General features: G+C 37.6%; 1 protein-coding gene across 1 annotated transcript in view; it reads left to right on the top strand.

The window, feature by feature from the left end:
• The window catches only part of UBE2Q2 (ubiquitin conjugating enzyme E2 Q2), a 69,256-nt gene that overhangs the window by 29,367 nt on the left and 19,755 nt on the right, over positions 1 to 20,134 (top strand). The window contains exons 6-8 of the mRNA XM_060096945.1: positions 283 to 367; positions 1,720 to 1,780; positions 2,530 to 2,620. Coding sequence (XP_059952928.1) covers positions 283 to 367; positions 1,720 to 1,780; positions 2,530 to 2,620 — 237 coding nt within the window. The remainder of the gene's footprint in view (positions 1 to 282; positions 368 to 1,719; positions 1,781 to 2,529; positions 2,621 to 20,134) is intronic.

The following is a 20,134-nucleotide window of genomic DNA, read 5'->3' on the forward strand; positions in this document are numbered from 1 at the left end:
TATTGGAGTGGCCATGGTGATCTGAACATAGGTTAGCTGTTTTGTTTTGTTTTGTTTTTTTTCAGATGACAAATAGTAAATGAATCAGACCTGCCCCAAATTTATATTCCTACTGAAACTTCATGATCATTGATTTAATTGAACTTTTTTGACTTCTTAAAATGTTGAGTGGTGATCCATTTTTACGATATCATTGTAAATGTTTATTTCAGGTTCAGATACCTTAAATCTTTAGTTATTTAAATCAGTAGATCCTGGTAAACAGCAAATTTTATGTTTCAGGGTGCAGTGTCTGGGTCTGTACAAGCTTCAGATAGACTTATGAAAGAGCTCAGGGACATATACAGATCACAGAGTTATAAAACAGGTAAGGACCTCTGGATCTCTGCTGTTGTCCTTATGCCCTTTTAAATTTTCAGATAGTAACTTCATTTCTTATAGTATAACTGGACAGAAACAGAAATGTTTATTAACTTTATTTTAGGAATGTGAAACACAAATTTAATCAACTTACCAAAAGACGTGGGGGGTAAAATAGGATGAGTTCACTTGTTTGGATTTTTAAAAATGTTTTTATGGACACATACTTTTTTGTCTTCTTGCTGATGGGGATTAACTCATGATTTTTATCTTCTGGGAAAGGTACAAGAAATATATGCTTTGGAAAACAAATAAGATGAGTATGTTTTATTGTATGAACAGAGAACTGTTGTCAAGTTGATTTTTATGGTTTTTTTTCCTTTTTTTGAAAACAACATAATCAACTCTTATTGTAGTTAATGGTATTACTTTAAAAAATTTATAGTTTGACTTAAGAGTTCTTTCTTACCCAATAAGGCTTAAATATTGTGGAAGCTCTCTAATTGAAATAAAATTCCCTCAAATTATTGCAGAGAGTCTAACAGTATTGAATAAGAGAAAGAGCCAAACTTTAGTTTGTTTGAGAAGGTAGCATTATGATCCATTCAGAATTTTTCAGAGTGATCAAGTCTAAATCATTAGAGCTTACTTAAAAACAAACAAGCAACCCCCCCCTACTTTATAGAATCCAAGATAAATCAGATTTGTTTCTGAGGTTATTAGAAGTTTTATTGTCCTAACAGTTCCTCTTATAAGAAATCTAAAAGTTTGTGTGTAGAAACATAATAAAGTTAAATATTTGAATACTGGTTTACCTTAAAATGTTCAGTTGTCACTTGTTTGTTACTGCATTATTTGTAGTAGCAAAAAATTAAATTAATAACCAGCTATATGGTGGAATTAAGTTATGGCTTATCCATAAAATAAATTACTACAGTTATTAAAAAGATTGACAATAAATTTTTATATACTAATGGAAAGATGTCCCAAAAAGTTGAAGAAAGATTATAAAACTATATGTAGAGGGATTCCATTTTAATAGAACTGTTTGCATATATGCATAGGAGAAAAGTCTTAAGTACATACGATTTTGCATAAGCTTTTTTTTTCCCCTTACAATTAATGGTAAACAGTTTTTCAACCCCAAAAATCCTCTTCATTGATGGCTTTAGTTGTCCATCTGTTAACGGTATAAGATACTCAGCTCCAGCACCAAAATATTTATAATACAGCTTAGTTGTTCCATGTTTTAATGGCAAAATTTGTAGCCTTTGTTGGCTATTTAGTGTATACATTTACACCAGAGCAATAGTTTTAAGATCAAATGAAGAGTAACTAACATGCCCTATACCTTTACAGGGATTTATTCAGTGGAACTCATAAATGACAGTTTATATGACTGGCATGTTAAACTGCAGAAGTAAGTGCTTTTTTATGCTAACCCATTCTTTTTAATGGTAGACTATTACAGTGGAGATTTTTTCCCCCTTAATTTGATACCTATTTACTGTGGCTTTTACTTACTGTTTGTGTAGAAATAGTTCTTAGGTTGTTAAAATGAGCTGTTTCTTGGGCTTAATAAGTAAAGTGAGAAAGAAGGAGAAAAAGAAGGGCCAGCTGTGGGAAAAAGTGTTTCATGGAGTTAGTGAGACAATTAGGAACTATACAAACAAAAGTATATAAATAACTTGATGAGATTGACTGTGACAACCAGTTTATATTTGAAATAAGAAATTTGAGTAGAGCCTGAATATATAGAACAGTTGTAGACAAATTTAGATTTTGTTAGTGATTTCACTTTTTCTGGTCTTGTCCATGGTAAATTTCTCTCCTTGAACACCTTGTCTAATAATACAGTTTGAGAGAAGCAGACTTTCTTGAGAAGATTATGTACATATGACCCTTTCCTTTAGAATAACTGTTAACTTTGCATGCCCTTAGGAGAGTAGATGTAGAATACTGTGATCTCTTTTTGCACATTTAATCCCAAGGAGTTGGAGGCTATAGTTAATTTGTTTTTCCAGGAACCATAGAGCAGCTTTAGACCTTCTCTGTTTGGAATTTACCCTAGGGGCTCTGTTTTAGCTCTTGGAATGGTTCATTTTTGAGTTTAGTGAGAAAAAAAATTTAATTTTTTGTTTGAACTGTTTTTTGTTTTGTAATTCTTAGGGTTGATCCTGATAGTCCTTTGCACAGTGATCTTCAGATCTTAAAAGAAAAAGAAGGCATAGAATATATTTTGCTTAACTTCTCTTTTAAGGTAAGAAAATTGTAAGGGGACTCCATATGCTTCTAATGGCAACGTCTATTTGTACAATTGCTTTGGAAAACCATTTGGTATAACTTAGTAAAGTAGAAGATACTCATATCCTGTGGTCCAGGAATTCTCCTCCTAGATGTATAACCTGCAAGAAATGAGTACTTAGATGCACCAGGAGACAAACACAAGAATGTTCAAAGCAGCATTGTTTATAATAGCCTCAAATAAAAATAACCCAAGTGTCTGTTCCAATAGAATGGAGCACTGTGGTATTCATAAAACGGAATAGAGCTATGCGCAACAAGATAGATGAATCTTAAACACAGAATTGAGCAAAAGAAACCATATTCCCAAAACATGTTTTGTACAATTTCATTAGTACAGCTCAAAAATAGGTAAAACTGAATTATATTATTTAAGCATGCCTTCTCATCGGAGGCAGTCTTCCCCCGAATGGGGTGAAAATTAGTCCTTGGAGTGAAGAAGTCTTAGATATTACAATAGTCTTTAGCCCTTCAAAGGGCCACAATACATAAATAGATACACAGTATGTCTGTGGTGTTAAAAATTTTGTCGGGGAGGAGTTAGGAAAAAATTATTCTAAAAAGGCTCTTAGTGGAACAAAAATGAGAAATATTTATGGATTCATACTTTGGCAATAAAACTATCAAGAAAAACGAAGGTGTGATTACTGTACAGTTTAGGATAGCAAGTACATCTAGCTAAGCGGGGAAGGAGTTGTGAGCTGAAAGGGACACCTGGGGGCTTCTTGTTTATTGACTATAGTCTGTTTCTTGACCAGGGTGGTAGTTGCATGGATACTATTTCATGCTAGTTTGTAATGGTGTACCTTTATATTTTATGCACTTTTCTAAATTTATGTGTTATATTTAAGTGTTTTTAAAAGATGCTAAAAAATAAAGGTTAAAGCAATGGAATCTAGGTAAAATGTAGTGGTTTTAAATTTTTGTTTAAAAAAACTAGGAAGTGTTTCTAAGGGGTTATATTTTAATTATTTGGAGCTTCTTTTTGACCTGTTCTTTGAAATTGAGAAAAAATTGTGTAACAGTTGTCTTGCAGGTAAACTTTTTTTTTTTTTTTTTTTTTGCCCCCGTTTCAGTTAGGTGGACTTCAATGCATTAGGTGCTATAGAAGGCTTGAGGACATGGGCATCTAAATAATCCCTGTTCTTCAAGAGCCTGTAGTCTTTCTGGGGAGAAATCTGTGAGGAAAACTATAGGGCTTTGGAGATCATGTTGAAGAGTCTGGGAGCTTACCTTAATGCAGTAAAAAGCCAACAGAGGTTTTTAGGCAGGGGCATGATTGATCTGTTAGGCTTTTTATTTTATTTTTAAAAAAGAATTAGTATGCCTTCAGCATCAGAGTAGAGTTTAGATAGGATAGAGTAGATTTCTGGGAGACTAGTTGGGGACTTTGATTTTAGTCTGGGCAAAGAGCAATGAAGGTAGGTAGTGGTAGGAATAGGTGAGAGTAGATGGATATGAGATGTTTTGAAGGAAGAAAACAAAAGACATGAAAGGATTATTTTATACTTGCAAAAAGGGTAATTTTCTGAAAGCTGCTTACTTAGCTTTTTTTGTGTGTATATTCTTGTTTGGGCTTATATCCTCATTTATTTTTTTATTTATTTATTTTTTTCTTAAATTCCATATATATGTGTCAGCATACAGTATTTGTCTTTCTCTTTCTGACTTACTTCACTCTGTATGACAGACTCTAGGTCCATCCACCTCATTACAAATAGCTCAATTTCATTTCTTTTTATGGCTGAGTAATATTCCATTGTATATATGTGCCACATCTTCTTTATCCATTCATCCGATGATGGACACTTAGGTTGTTTCCATCTCCGGGCTATTGTAAATAGGGCTGCTATGAACATCTTGGTACATGTCTCTTTTTGAATTATGGTTTTCTCAGGGTATATGCCCAGTAGTGGGATTGCTGGGTCATATGGTAGTTCTATTTGTAGTTTTTTAAGGAACCTCCATACTGTTCTCCATAGTGGCTGTACCAATTCACATTCCCACCAGCAGTGCAAGAGTGTTCCCTTTTTTCCACACCCTCTCCAGCATTTATTGTTTGTAGATTTTTTGATGATGGCCATTCTGACTGGTGTGAGATGATATCTCATTGTAGTTTTGATTTGCATTTCTCTAATGAGTAAAGATGTTGAGCATCCTTTCATGTGTTTGTTGGCTGTCTGTATATCTTCTGTGGAGAAATGTCTATTTAGGTCTTCTGCCCATTTTTGGATTGGGTTGTTTGTTTTTTTGCTATTGAGCTGCATGAGCTGCTTATAAATTTTGGAGATTAATCCTTTGTCAGTTGCTTCATTTGCAAATATTTTCTCCCATTCTGAGGGTTGTCTTTTGGTCTTGTTTATGGTTTCCTTTGCTGTGCAAAAGCTTTGAAGTTTCATTAGGTCCCATGTGTTTATTTTTGTCTTTATTTCCATTTCTCTAGGAGGTGGGTCAAAAAGGATCTTGCTGTGATTTATGTCATAGAGTGTTCTGCCTATGTTTTCCTCTAGGAGTTTGATAGTGTCTGGCCTTACATTTAGGTCTTTAATCCATTTTGAGCTAATTTTTGTGTATGGTGTTAGGGAGTGATCTAATCTCATACTTTTACATGTCCCTGTCCAGTTTTCCCAGCACCACTTATTGAAGAGACTGTCCTTTCTCCACTGTACATTCCTGCCTCCTTTATCAAAGATAAGGTGACCATATGTCCGTGGGTTTATCTCTGGGCTTTCTATCCTGTTCCATTGATCTATCTTTCTGTTTTTGTGCCAGTACCATACTGTCTTGATTACTGTAGCTTTGTAGTATAGTCTGAAGTCAGGGAGCCTGATTCCTCCAGCTCCATTTTTCGTTCTCAAGATTGCTTTGGCTATTCGGGGTCTTTTGTGTTTCCATACAAATTGTGAAATTTTTTGTTCTAGTTCTGTGAAAAATGCCATTGGTAGTTTGATAGGTATTGCATTGAATCTGTAGATTGCTTTGGGTAGTAGAGTCATTTTCACAATGTTGATTCTTCCAATCCAAGAACATGGTACATCTCTCCATCTATTTGTATCATCTTTAATTTCTTTCATCAGTGTCTTATAATTTTCTGCATACAGGTCTTTTGTCTCCTTAGGTAGGTTTATTCCTAGATATTTTATTCTTTTTGTTGCAATGGTAAATGGGAGTGTTTCCTTGATTTCACTTTCAGATTTTTCATCATTAGTATATAGGAATGCCAGAGATTTCTGTGCATTAATTTTGTATCCTGCAACTTTACCAAATTCATTGATTAGCTCTAGTAGTTTTCTGGTAGCATCTTTAGGATTCTCTATGTATAGTATCATGTCATCTTATATCCTCATTTATGATTGAACTTTCTTCAAATAGCCCAAATGTCAAATGTCATTGTTTTCCCACAGCTTTGTTATTGTAGAAATTATTGTGGCTATCAACTGGGTTGTCTTCCTAGAGAGTGAATCTGGTATATATTTACTGAAATTGCTAATGACTGTATTTTTACTGATTCATATGGTGAAAAAAATACCCTAGGAATGTATCTTTTTAAAAAAATACATGCAAAATATTTTTAACCTGAAATCTAAGCAATCATATTAAATCATATTCCCATAGGCCCAACACCAAACTTAAGAAATAGAACCTTATCAATATCTTTGAAGACTGATGTGGGCCCCTCCCCTCTCACTTCCTCTTTCAGAGATATCTTTTAAGAGAATCTGAAATCTTGACCAGGAAACTGAAGGTCTTGTGACTGCAGATAGTGTTTTCATTATATTTTCCTGCTCTAGGTAGAACTTCAGGGAGGGGATGATCTGGGAGGTAAATGGCTGAAATTCTGTTGGATTTGTGTTTCTGAACCATGGTTCCTGATACCAGAAAGAAGGGCCTTTGCTAGGGTTGAAGTATTTCTTAAGAGGCCTGGGAAGAATGTGATTGCCTTGAGCTAATTGACCTTACTAAGAGGACCTTAAACTCAGTTGCCAAGTTATTAGTATCGGGATTCATAGACTTTGGAGGATTAGCAGGTGTGACTCAGAAAGGAGTCACAGAAGGAGCATGAACAGTATTTAGGGCCTTGGATGGCCATGATGACAACTTGAGGGTCATGAAGAGTAAGAAAATGAAACTTGAGATGTAACATGACACAAGGATGGGGAAGGGGAAAGGGGTAGGAGGGAATGGGACCTATTAGATTTGTCAGCAACTTGGTAAGGAAGTGGTGGTCTGGCTTTTCAGGCCACATCTGAACTACTGAGGTAAATTTTGAGGTAGTACTTTAAGAAGGGCTTATTTAGACAAATCTGGGTTTATTTAGAGAATAGTAGCAAGGATTAGAAAGATTCCATACCATGTCCTAAGATAGCAGGTGAAATTATAGATTTGGAGAGGAGAACATGGGGGTTCCTGATAGCTTGTCTTCAACTATTTGAAGGGCTGTGTATGTATAAATATTAGTTTGATTAGTTTTTGATGGACACAAGGCATGACAATAGAATTAGTAAGTCAAACTGTAAAGAGACAATTTTCAACTCAATATAAGGTGGTTTATAACTATTTAGAGCCATCCGATGATGGCTCTAGTCTTTTTTTTTTTTTTGCGGTATGCGGGCCTCTCACTGTTGTGGCCTCTCCCGTTGTGGAGCACAGGCTCCGGATGTGCAGGCTCAGCGGCCATGGCTCACGGGCCCAGCCGCTCCGCGGCATGTGGGACCTTCCCGGACCGGGGCACGAACCCATGTCCCCTGCATCAGCAGGCGGACTCTCAACCACTGCGCCACCAGGGAAGCCCGGCTCTAGTCTTTTAAAAATAGAATGTTCCTCATGGCTGAGAATAGCTTGGAAGCCCAAGATGTTGATTTGGAAATCGGATAACTTTATGACATCCTTGTAAAACCTGAGGTTCTTAGTTTCTGAGTTAGTATACCACAATAGCTCGCGTATCTTTTTTCTTTTTTTTGGCCACACCACCCGGCTTGTGGGATCTTAGTTCCCTAACCAGGGACTGAACCCGGACCCTTGGCAGTGAAAGCATGGAGTCCTAACCACTGGACCACCAGGGAATTCCCTCTTGAATATCTATTTAAACAGAAACCTTCCTCCACCCCACCCACCAATGCCTGTAAACAACCCCCCAACAACCCCACGCCTTTTTATTTCTGTAAAATCTTGATTACTGAGTTCCAAGGTACAGAGTTTATGGAATAGAATCCCTGTGTTTTGATGTAGAATAGTTAATCTGAAGTATTACTTAAAATGAAGGGAGTTCTCACTGTCACATAATCAATTAAAAGAGGTTTTGGGGCTTCCCTGGTGGCGCAGTGGTTAAGAATCCGCCTGCCAATGCAGGGGACACGGGTTCGAGCCCTGATCTGGGAAGATCCCACATGCCGTGGAGCAACAAAGCTCGTGCGCCATAACTACTGAGCCTGTGCTCTAGAGCCTGTGAGCCACAACTACTGAAGCCCGTGCGCCTAGAGCCCGTGCTACGCAACAAGAGAAGCCAATGCAATGAGAAGCCCGCGCACTGCAACCAAGAGTAGCCCCCGCTCGCTGCAACTAGGGAAAGCCCACATGCAGCAACGAAGACCCAATGTAGCCAAAAATAAATAAAATAAATAAATTTATATATATAAAAACAAGGTTTTGTAGTCACTCATTTGGGATCACATATTTAAAGATCTGAAATATAGGAAATTAAATGAAGTTGTACTTTACCAAGCTTTGCATCTATGCCTTTCTTTATCTGTTAAATTGTAGATAAAAGGTAAGCTACTTATTTGGAAATAGATTATAATAATTGTCATTAAGCTGGTTTCTTGTGTAGGTAGATTTCTTCTTTTTCTGCCTTGCAGTAGATAGCTAAGATTATCTGTTTTAGCCGTCAAAAGTGTGCTTTTTATCTCCCTCTCCTATTAGGATTGAATTTACATAGTTTACATGTTCCTCAGAATCTTACTTGAGGATGGGTAGTAAAGTGCTGGAATTATGCTGGTTATTTTTCTAGTTAAAACTGCAGTTTTGTGTTCCTTAGAAATAACTGGATGAAACAAATGTTTGTTTAGCTCTTTTACCTGCAAATTGATTTTTTAAGAGGCGTTAGTTTCCTAATTCTCATTTATTTGAACACAGAAATCAGAAGTAATTTCTCTTAGACTTCCTGACATATCTTCATGGAGGCAGTATGCTGTTACTCTGCTCTGCTGTTGCAGGAAAGTGAGGGGCTAGCCTTCTTGGCCTCCTGGCCACTAGAGACTGACCTCTAACACTCTTGGCCACTTCAGCTACCATCTTTACTTCAGTTCATTGAGAGAAAAAGTTTTATTCTTTTGGAAACCTCAGTTTCCAGGACTGAAAATTTGAAACAGAGAATTGTGCAGCCAGAGAGTTAGCTGAGGTTCTATTCTCTCATCTTGCCTTTGTATATTTTTATCAGGTCTGATGATCGTTGTCAGATTAATTGTAGCAATTATCTATTTGCATTTAATGTTGGTATTGCTATTTGGGTTTAAATCTGTCTCATTTACTTGTCCTTGCTCCATGCTTTTTTTTTCCACATTCTTTTGGATTTTTTTTTTTTGTTTTTTTTCTTCAGTTTCCCACCTCTGTTAGCTTGGTGCTCATCATCCTTTACTCTAATTTACTACCTTACAATTATAATACATATCCTTAGCTTGTCAAAGTATAATATAAATTTGTTAATTTGTGTTCTTTCTTTTCCTTGTCAAGGCAAAGACCTTAGAACATGTACACCCGGCCAAAGACGTGCTGTTGTTGTCATACATTTTAATTCTATGTGTATCTAAAACCTTATACATTATTGTTACATAATTCATCAGTATTCATTTGGATCTTTGTACATATTAGGTCTTTTCATGGTCTTTATTCTCCAGGTTTCCATCTAGGATCTTCTTTCTCTTGCCTGAAGAATATCCTTTTTTGCTTCCTTCAGTGTGGGTCTGCTTATAGGAAAATATCTCTATTTGGACTTCACTTTTGGAGAGTATTTTTTTTTAATATAATTTTCAGTGCCCTAAATTTTCTTCTTTTAAGAGGTGAATTTTATTTATTTATTTATTTATGTGTTTATTTTTGGCTGTGTTGGGTCTTCGTTTCTGTGCGAGGGCTTTCTCTAGTTGTGGCAAGCGGGGGCCTCTCTTCATCGCGGTGCGTGGGCCTCTCACTATCGCGGCCTCTCTTGTTGTGGAGCACAGGCTCCAGATGCGCAGGCTCAGTAGTTGTGGCTCACGGGCCTAGTTGCTCCGTGGCATGTGGGATCTTCCCAGACCAGGGCTCAAACCCGTGTCTCCTGCATTAGCAGGCAGATTCTCAACCACTGCGCCACCAGGGAAGCCCTGTTTGCTAGTATTTTGTTGAGGGTTTTTGCATCTGTGTTCATCAGGATATTGGCCTGTAGCTTTCTTTTTTGTGGCATCTTTGTCTTGGTCTGGTATCAGGGTGATAGTGGCCTCATAGAATGAGTTTGGAAGTGTTCCTCCCTCTGCTGTATTTTTTTTTTTTTTTTTTCGGTACACAGGTCTCTCACTGTTGTGGCCTCTCCCATTGCAGAGCACAGGCTCCGGACGCGCAGCCTCAGCAGCCATGGCTCACGGGCCTAGCCGCTCTGCGGCATCTGGGATCTTCCCAGACCGCGGCATGAACCTGTGTCCCCTGCATCGGCAGGCGGACTCTCAACCACTGCGCCACCAGGGAAGCCCCCTCTGCTGTATTTTTGAAGAACTTGAGAAGGCTAGGTGTTAGCTCATCTCTAAATGTTTGATAGAATTCACCTGTGAAGCCATCGGGTCCTGGACTATTGTTTGTTGGAAGATTTTTAATCACAGTTTTAATTTCAATGCTCATGATTGGTCTGTTTATATTTTCTATTTCTTCCTGGTTCAGTCTCCGAAAGATTTGCTTTTCTAAGAATTTGTCCATTTCCTCCAGGTTGTCCATTTTATTGGCATATAGTTGCTTGTAGTAATCTCTCATGATCCTTTGTATTTCTTCAGTGTCAGTTGTTACTTCTCCTTTTTCATTTCTAATTCTGCTAATTTGAGTCTTCTCCCTTCTTTTCTTGATGAGTCTGGCTAATGGTTTATCAATTTTGTTTATCTTCTCAAAGAACCAGCTTTTAGTTTTATTGATCTTTGCTATTGTATCCTTTCTTTCTTTTTCCTTTATTTCTGATCTACATGATTTCTTTCTGCTAACTTTGTGTTTTTTTGGTTCTTCTTTCTCTAATTTCTTTTTTTTCTTTTTTTTCTTAGTAAAAGGTGAAAGATTTATTCTATATGAAGAGAAACCAGAGTATTCTAATTGCTTTAGTGTAAGGCTGGGTTGTTTATTTGAGATGTTTCTTGAGGTAGGATTGTATTGCTATAAACTTCCCTCTTAGAACTGCTTTTGCTGCATCCCATAGATTTTCGGTCATCGTGCTTTCATTGTCATTTGTCTCTAGGTATTTTTTGGTTTCCTCTTTGATTTCTTCAGTGATCTCTTGGTTATTTAGTAATGTGTTGTTTAGCCTCCATGTGTTTGTGTTTTTTATAGTTGTTTTTCCTGTAATTGATATCTCATTTCATAGTGTTGTGGTTGCAAAAGATACTTGATACGATTTCAGTTTTCTGAAATTTACCAAGGCTTGATTTGCAACCCAAGATATTATCTCTTGTGGAGAATGTTCCATGAGCACTTGAGAAGAAAGTATATTCTGTTGTTTTTGGATGGAATGTCCTATAAATATCAATTAAGTCCAGCTTGTTTAATGTGTCATTTTAAGCTTGTGTTTCCTTATTTATTTTCATTTTGGATGATCTGTTCATTGGTGAATGTGGGGTGTTAAAGTTCCCTACTATTACTGTGTTACTCTCAATTTTCCCCTTTTATGACTGTTAGCATTTGCCTTATGTGTTGAGGTGCTCCTATGTTGGGTGCATAAATATTTACAGTTGTTATATCTTCTTCTTGGATTGATCCCTTGATCATTATGTAGTATCCTTCTTTGTCTCTTGTAATAGTCTTTATTTTAAAGTCTATTTTGTCTGTTATGAGAATTGCTAGTCCAGCTTTCTTTTGATTTCTATTTGCTTGGAATATCTTTGTCCATCCCCTCACTTTCAGTCTGTTTGTGTCCCTAGGTCTGAAGTGGGTCTCTTGTAGATAGCATATATATGGGTCTTATTTTTGTATACATTCAGCCAGTCTATGTCTTTTGGTTGGAGCATTTAATCCACTGACATTTAAGATAATTATTGATATGTATGTTCCTATTACCATTTTCTTAATTGTTTGGGGTTTGTTTATGTAGGTCTTTTCCTTCTCTTGTGTTTCCTGCCCAGAGAAGTTCCTTTAGCATTTGTTGTAAAGCTGGTTTGGTGGTGCTGAATTCTCTTAGCTTTTGCTTGTCTGTAAAGGTTTTAGTTTCTCCGTTGAATCTGAATGCGATCCTTGCTGGGTAGAGATCCTTGCTGGGTAGAGTAATCTTGTTTGTAGGTTTTTCCCTTTCATCACTTTAATGTCCTGCCACTCCTTTCTGGCTTGCAGAGTTTCTGCTGGAAGATCAGCGGTTAACCTTATGGGGAGTCCCTTGTATGTTATTTGTTGCTTTGCCCTTGCTGCTTTTAATATTTTTTCTTTGTATTTAATTTTTGTTAGTTTGATTAATATGTGTCTTTGTGTGTTTCTCCTTGGATTTATCCTGTATGGGACTCTGTGCTTCCTGGACTTGATTGACTATTTCCTTTCCCATGTTGGGAAAGTTTTCAACTATAATCTCTTCACATATTTTCTCAGACCCTTCTTCTCTTCTTCTGGGACCCCTATAATTCGAATGTTGTTGTGTTTAATGTTGTCCCAGAGGTCTCTGAGACTCCTCAATTCTTTTCATTCTTTTTTCTTTATTCTGCTCTGCAGTAGTTATTTCCACTGTTTTATCTTCCATGTCACTTATCCGTTCTTCTGCCTCAGTTATTCTGATGTTGATTCCTTCTAGAGAATTTTAAAATTCATTTATTGTGTTGTTCATCATTGTTTGTTTGCTTTTTAGTTCTTCTAGGTCCTTTTAAACGTTTCTTGTATTTTCTCCATTCTATTTCCAAGATTTTGGATCATGTTTACTATTACCATTCTGAATTCTTTTTCAGCTAGACTGCCTATTTCCTCTTCCTTTGTTTGCACTGGTGGTTTTTACCTTGTTCCTCCATCTGCTATATATTGCTCTGTCCTGTCACTTGGTTTAACTTACTGTGTTTGGGGTCTCCTTTTCACAGGCTGCAGCTTCTTAGTTCCCGTTGTTTTTGGTGTCTGCCCCCAGTCAGTGAGGTTGGTTCAGTTGGTTGTGTAGGCTTCCTGGCGGAGGGGACTGGTGCCTGTGTTCTGGTGGGTGGGGCTGGATCTTGTTTCTCTGGTGGGCAGTGCCATATGTGGTGGTGGGTTTTGGGGTGTATGTGAACTTAGTATGATTTTAGGCAGCCTCTCTGCTAATGGGTGAGGTTGTGTTCCTGTCTTACTCATTGTTTGTCATGGGACATCCAGCACTGGAGCTTTGCTGACCATTGGGTGGAACTGGGTCTTAACGTTGAGGAGGAGATCTCTTGCCAATTGATATTATGGGGGGTCGGGAGGTCTCTGGTGGTCCAGTGTCCTGAACTCGGCTCTCACACCTCAGAGGCTCAGGGCTGACAGCTGGCCGGAGACCAAAACCCTGTCAGCCACACGGCTCAGAAGAAAAGGGGGAAAAAAAGAAAGAAAATAAAAATAAAAATTAAAAAAATTATTAACATAAAAAAGTAATTAAAAAAGAAGAGAGCAACCAAACCAATAAACAAATCCACCTATGATAACAAGAGCTAAAAACTAAACTAAGGTAAACATAAATATGAGAAACAAGTCAGTCGCAGACAGCAAACCGCAAGTCTACAGTTCCTTTTTAAGTCCCCTGCCTCAATTTTGGGATGATTTGTTGTCTATTCAGGTATTGCACAGATGTGCAGGGTACATCAAGTTGATTGTGGGGATTTAATCCGCTGCTTCGGAGGCTGCACGGAGAAATTTCCCTTTCTCTTTGTTCGCACAACTCCTGCTGTTCAACTTTTGTTTTGGCCCCCCTTGTGCGTGTAGGTCGCCTTCAGGCATCTTTTGGGAAGTCTGAGGTCTTCTGCCAAGGTTCAGTACGTGTTCTGTAGAAGTTGTTCCACTTGTAGAAGTATTTTTGATGTATTTGTGGGGAGGAAGGTGATCTCCATGTCTTAGTCCTCTGCCATGTTGAAGGTCCCCTATTCTGAACTGTGCCCTGAAGAGCAAGCATATCTTCTACACCTGGTTATCAGAGGCCTTGCCATTCCATTGCAGGCATTGAAAAAATGGCTTTCCCTGGAGACTTTACAGAAGCTAGACAGACCCCTGGTTCGGGTGTACCACAGACACGCGGGCACCCAGGTCACCAAGGCCACAAGCACTGCCCAGGGCACTGACAAGCTGCAGGGCCACATTTAGCACAGGGAAAGAACCTGGAGAAGCTGCTCTTTGCATGCAAGCAACTCACGTGGAGCCTCAAGTGCAAGAAGACCAGGCCTCACATGGCCGTCTTTAAGTCTTTTATGACTGGTTATTTTTGATGGTAGATATTATATATGAAAAATTAGAGAGATAATTCGAAGCCTTGGATGCTGTTCCTCTACAGAGAAGATGTATCTTTGCCCCTGTCAGGTGCTTGGGTAGTAGCAATCCAGAATCACTGAATCCAGAAAGGCATTGAGATGATGTAAAGGTTGGCTTCATTCTGTCAGGGCGGTTTGTGGTTTGTCCTTCAGAGTCCCAACCTAAAGTGCTGGAGGCTAGTAAAGGCCTCCCTTGGTGGACCCTGAGATCCAATTTTTATCTTCTTAGCCCTAACTTCTTAACCTCTTATCTTACTCTCCTGTAATTTGAAGAAAACCCAAAGGGAAAAAAAAGGCCCCACTCTCTGGGGTTCCCTTTCTCTTCCTGATCTTAGCTCTGTAATTGTACATTTTTGTCTACCTTTTCTAATTCTTAGCCAGAGGATCGATCCAAATTACCTAGTCTATCATTATTGCGATGGTTCCTTTATATAGTTCTGTTGGACATGGAACACCTTTGTGTATTTCTTTTTTATTTAGTTTTTTGAATTTTATTTATTTTTTTATACAGCAAGTTCTTATTAGTCATCCATTTTATACACATCAGTGTATACATGTCAATCCCAATCTCCCAATTCATCCCACCACCCCCACCCAACCCCGCCACTTTCCCCCCTTGATGTCCATACGTTTGTTCTCTACATCTGTGTCTCAACTTCTGCCCTGCAAACTGGTTCATCTGTACCATTTTTCTAGGTTCCATAGATGTGTGTTAATATGCGATACTTGTATTTCTCTTTCTGACTGACTTCAATCTGTATGACAGTCTCTAGATTTATCCACGTCCCTACAAATGACCCAGTTTCGTTCCTTTTTATGGCTGATTAATATTCCATTGTATATGTGTACCACATCTTCTTTATCCATTCGTCTGTATATGGGCATTTAGGTTGCTTCCATGACCTGGCTATTGTGAATAGTGCTGCAGTGAACATTGGGGTGCATGTGTCTTTTTGAATTATGGTTTTCTCAGGGTATATGCCCAGTCGAGGGGTTGCTGGGTCATATGGTAATTCTATTTTAGGTTTTTAAGGAACCTCCGTACTGTTCTCCATAGTGGCTGTATCAATTTACATTCCCACCAACAGTGCAAGAGGGTTCCCTTTTCTCCACACCCTCTCCAGCATTTGTTGGTTGTAGATTTTCTGATGATGCCCATTTGAACTGGTGTGAGGTGATACCTCATTGTAGTTTTGATTTGCATTTCTCTAATAATTAGTTATGTTGAGCAGCTTTTCATGTGCTTCTTGGCCATCTGTATGTCTTCTTTTGAGAAACGTCTATTTATGTCTTCTGCCCATTATGCATTGGATTGTTTGTTTTTCTAATATTGAGCTGCATGAGCTGTTTATGTATTTCGGAGATTAATCCTTGGTCCGTTGATTCCTTTGCAAATATTTTCTCCCATTCTGAGGGTTGTCTTTTAGTCTTGTTTGTGGTTCCCTTTGCTGTGCAAAGGCTTTTAAGTTTAATTAGGTCCCATTTGTTTATTTTTGTTTTTATTTCCATTACTCTAACAGGTGGATCAAAAAAGACCTTGCTGTGATTTATGTCAAAGAGTGTTCTTCCTGTGTTTTCCTCTTAAGAGTTTTATAGTGTCCGGTTTTAACTTTTAGGCCTCTAATCCATTCTGAGTTTATTTTTGTGAATGGTGTTAGGGAGTGTTCTAATTTCATTCTTTTACATGTAGCTGTACAGTTTTCCCAGCACTACTTATTGAAGAGACTGTCTTTTCTCCATTGTATATCCTTGCCTCCTTTGTCATAGATTAGTTGACCATAGGTGTGTGGGTTTATCTCTGGGCTTTCTATCCTGTTCCATTGATCTATATTTCTGTTTTTGTGCCAGTACCATATTGTCTTGATTACTGTAGCTTTGTTGTATAGTCTGAAGTCAGGGAGTCTGATTCCTCCAGCTCCGTTTTTTTTCCTTAAGACTGCTTTGGCTATTCAGGGTGTTGTGTGTCTCCGTACAAATTTTAAGATGATTTGTTCTAGTTCTGTAAAAAATGCCATTGGTAATTTGATAGGGATTGCATTGAATCTGTAGATTGCTTTGGGTAGTATAGTCATTTTCACAATATTGATTCTTCCAATCCAAGAACATGGTATATCTCTCCATCTGTTGGTATCATCTTTAATTTATTTCATCAGTGTCTTATAGTTTTCTGCATACAGGTCTTTTGTTTCCCTAGGTAGGTTTATTCCTAGGTATTTTATTCTTTTTATTGCAATGGTAAATGGGAGTGTTTCCTTAATTTCTCTTTCAGATTTTTCATCATTAGTGTATAGGAATGCAAGAGATTTCTGTGCATTATTTTGTATTGTGAAACTTTACCAAATTCATTGATTAGCTCTAGTAGTTTTCTGGTGGCATCTCTAGGATTCTCTACGTATAGTATCATGTCATCTGCACACAGTGACAGTTTTACTTCTTCTTCTCCAATTTGTATTCCTTTTATTTCTTTTGCTTCTCTGATTGCACGGGCTAGGACTTCCAAAACTATGTTGAATAATAGTGGTGAGAGTGGACATCCTTGTCTCATTCCTGATCTTAGAGGAAATGCTTTCAGTTTTCCAGCATTGAAAATGATGTTTGCTGTGGGTTTGTCATTATGGCCTTTATTATGTTGAGGTAGGTTCCCTCTATGGCCACTTTCTGGAGAGTTTTTATCATAAATGGGTGTTGAATTTTGTCAAAAGCTTTTTCTGCATCTATTGAGATGATCATATGGTTTATCTTCTTCAATTTGTTAATATGGTGTATCATAGTAATTGATTTACATATTTTGAAGAATCCTTGCATTCCTGGGATAAATCCCACTTGATTGTGGTATGTGATCCTTTTAATGTGTTGTTGAATTCTGTTTGCTAGTATTTTGTTGAGGATTTTTGCATCTATATTCATCAGTGATATTGGTCTGTAATTTTCTTTTTTTGTAGTGTCTTTGTCTGGTTTTGGTGTCGGTGATGGTGGCCTCATATAATGAGTTTGGGAGTGTTCCTTCCTCTGCAATTTTTTTGGAAGAGTTTGAGAGAGATGGGTGTTAGCTCTTCTCTAAATGTTTGATAGAATTCACCTGTGAAGCCATCTGGTCCTGGACTTTGGTTTGTTGGAAGATTTTAATCACAGTTTCAATTTCATGACTTGTGATTGGTCTGTTCATATATTCTGTTTCTTCCTGGTTCAGTCTTGGAAGGTTATACCTTTCTAAGAATTTGTTCATTTCTTCCAAGTTGTCCATTTTATTGGCATAGAGTTCCTTGTAGTAGTGTCTTAGGATGCTTTGTATTTCTGCCATGTCTGTTGTAACTTCTCCTTTTTATTTCTAATTTTATTGATTTGAGTCCTCTCCCTCTTTTTCTTGAGGAGTCTGGCTAAAGGTTTGTCAATCTTGTTTATCTTCTCAGAGAACCAGCTTTTAGTTTTATTGATCTTCGCTATTGTTTTTTTGTTTCTGTTTCATTTATTTCTGCTCTGATCTTTATGATTTCTTTTCTTCTGCTAATGTTGGGTGTTGTTTATTCTTCTTTCTCTAGTTCCTTTAGGTGTAAGTTTACATTATTGATATTTTCCTTGTTTCTTGAGGTAGGCTGGTATAGCTATAAACTTCACTCTTAGAACTGCTTTTGCTGCATCCCATAGGTTTTGGATCATTGTGTTTTCATTGTCATTTGTCTCTAGGTATTTTTTGATTTCCTCTTTGATTTCTTCAGTGATCTCTTGGTTATTTAGTAACATATTGTTTAGCCTCCATATGTTTGTGTTTTTTATATTTTTCTCCCTGTAATTGATCTCTAATCTCATAGCATTGTGGTCAGAAAAGATGCTTGATATGATTTCAATTTTCTTAAATTTAGTGAGGCTTGATTTGTGATCTATCCTGGAGAATGTTCCATGTGCACTTGAGAAGAAAGTGTAATCTGCTGTTTTTGGATTGAATGTCCTATAAATATCAGTTCTGTCTGGTTTGTTGTGTCATTTCAAGATTGTGTTTCTTTACCTATTTTCATTTTGGATAATCTGTCCATTGGTGTAAGTGAGGTGTTAAAGTCCCCCACTCTTATTGTGTTACTGTTGATTTCCTCTTTTAAAGCTGCTAGCAGTTGCCTTATGTATTGGAGGTGCTCCTATGTTGGGTGCATATATATTTATAATTGTTATATCTTCTTCTTGGATTGATCCCTTGATCATTATGTAGTGTCCTTCCTTGTCTCTTGTAACATTCTTTATTTTAAAGTCTATTTTATCTGATATGAGTATTGCTACTCCAGCTTTCTCATGATTTCCATTTGCATGGAATGTCTTTTTCCATCCCCTCACTTTCAGTCTGTTTGTGTCCCTAGGTCTGAAGTGGGTCTCTTGTAGACAGCATATAGATGGGTGTTGTTTTTGTATCCATTCAGCAAGCCTGTGTCTTTTGGTTGGAGCATTTAGTCCATTCACATTTAAGGTAATTATTGATATGTATGTTCCTATGACCATTTTCTTAATTGTTTTGGGTTTGTTTTTGTAGGTCCTTTTCTTCTCTTGTGTTTCCTGTCTAGAGAAGTTCCTTTAGTATTTGTTGTAGAGCTGGTTTGGTGGTGCTGAATTCTCTTAGCTTTTGCTTGTCTGTAAAGCTTTTGATTTCTCCATCAAATCTGAATGAGATCCTTGCCAGGCAGAGTAATCTTGGTTGTAGGTTCTTCCCTTTTATTACTTTAAGTATGTTATGCCACTCCCTTGTGGCTTGTAGAGTTTCTGCTGAGAAGTCAGCTGTTAATCTTATGGGAATTCCCTTGTTCTGTTATTTGTCGTTTTTCCCTTGCTGCTTTCAATAATTTTTCTTTGTGTTTAATTTTTGCTAATTTGATTACTTATGTGTCTTGGTGTGTTTCTTCTTGGGTTTATCCTGTATCGGTCTCTCTGCACTTCCTGGACTTGGGTGGCTATTTCCTTTCCCGTGTTAGGGAAGTTTTTGACTATAATCTCTTCAGATATTTTCTCTGGTCCTTTCTCTCTCTCTTCTCCTTCTGGGACCCCTATAATGTGAATGTTGTTGTGTTTAATGTTGTCCCAGGGGTCTCTTAGTCTGTCTTCATTACTTTTCATCCTTTTTTTTTCTTCTGTTGTGCAGCAGTGAATTCCACCACTCTGTCCTCCTGGTCACTTATCCGTTCTTCTGCCTCAGTTATTCTGCTATTGATTCCTTCTAGTGTACTTTTCATTTCAGTTATTGTGTTGTTCATCTGTGTTTGTTCTTTAATTCTTCTAGATCTTTGTTAAACATTTCTCGCATCTTCTCGATCTTTGCCTCCACTGTTTTTCCGAGGTCCTGGATCATCTTCACTGTCATTATTCTGAATTCTTTTTCTGGGAGGTTGCCTATCTCCACTTCATTTAGTTGTTTTTCTGGGTTTTTATCTTGTTCCTTCATCCGGTACATAGCCCTCTGCCTTTTCATCTTGTCTATCTTTCTGTGAATGTGGTTTTTGTTCTACAGGCTGTAAGATTGTAGTTCTTCTTGCTTCTGCTGGCTGCCTTCTGGTGGGTGAGGCTATCTCTTTGTGTTTCTTAAGTTTACAATATACTGTCCTATTTGGGCCTGATCTTTTTTTTCTTTTTTTAACATCTTTATTGGAGTATAATTGCTTTACAATGGTGTGTTAGTTTCTGCTTTACAACAAAGTGAATCAGTTATACATATACATATGTTCCCATATCTCTTCCCTCTTGAGTCTCCCGCCCTTCCACCCTCCCTTTCCCACCCCTCTAGGTGGTCACAAACCACCTAGCTGGTCTTCCTGTGCCATGCAGCTGCTTCCCAC

This window comes from Mesoplodon densirostris, chromosome 4 (assembly GCF_025265405.1).
Source record: "Mesoplodon densirostris isolate mMesDen1 chromosome 4, mMesDen1 primary haplotype, whole genome shotgun sequence".
NCBI lineage: Eukaryota > Metazoa > Chordata > Mammalia > Artiodactyla > Ziphiidae > Mesoplodon > Mesoplodon densirostris.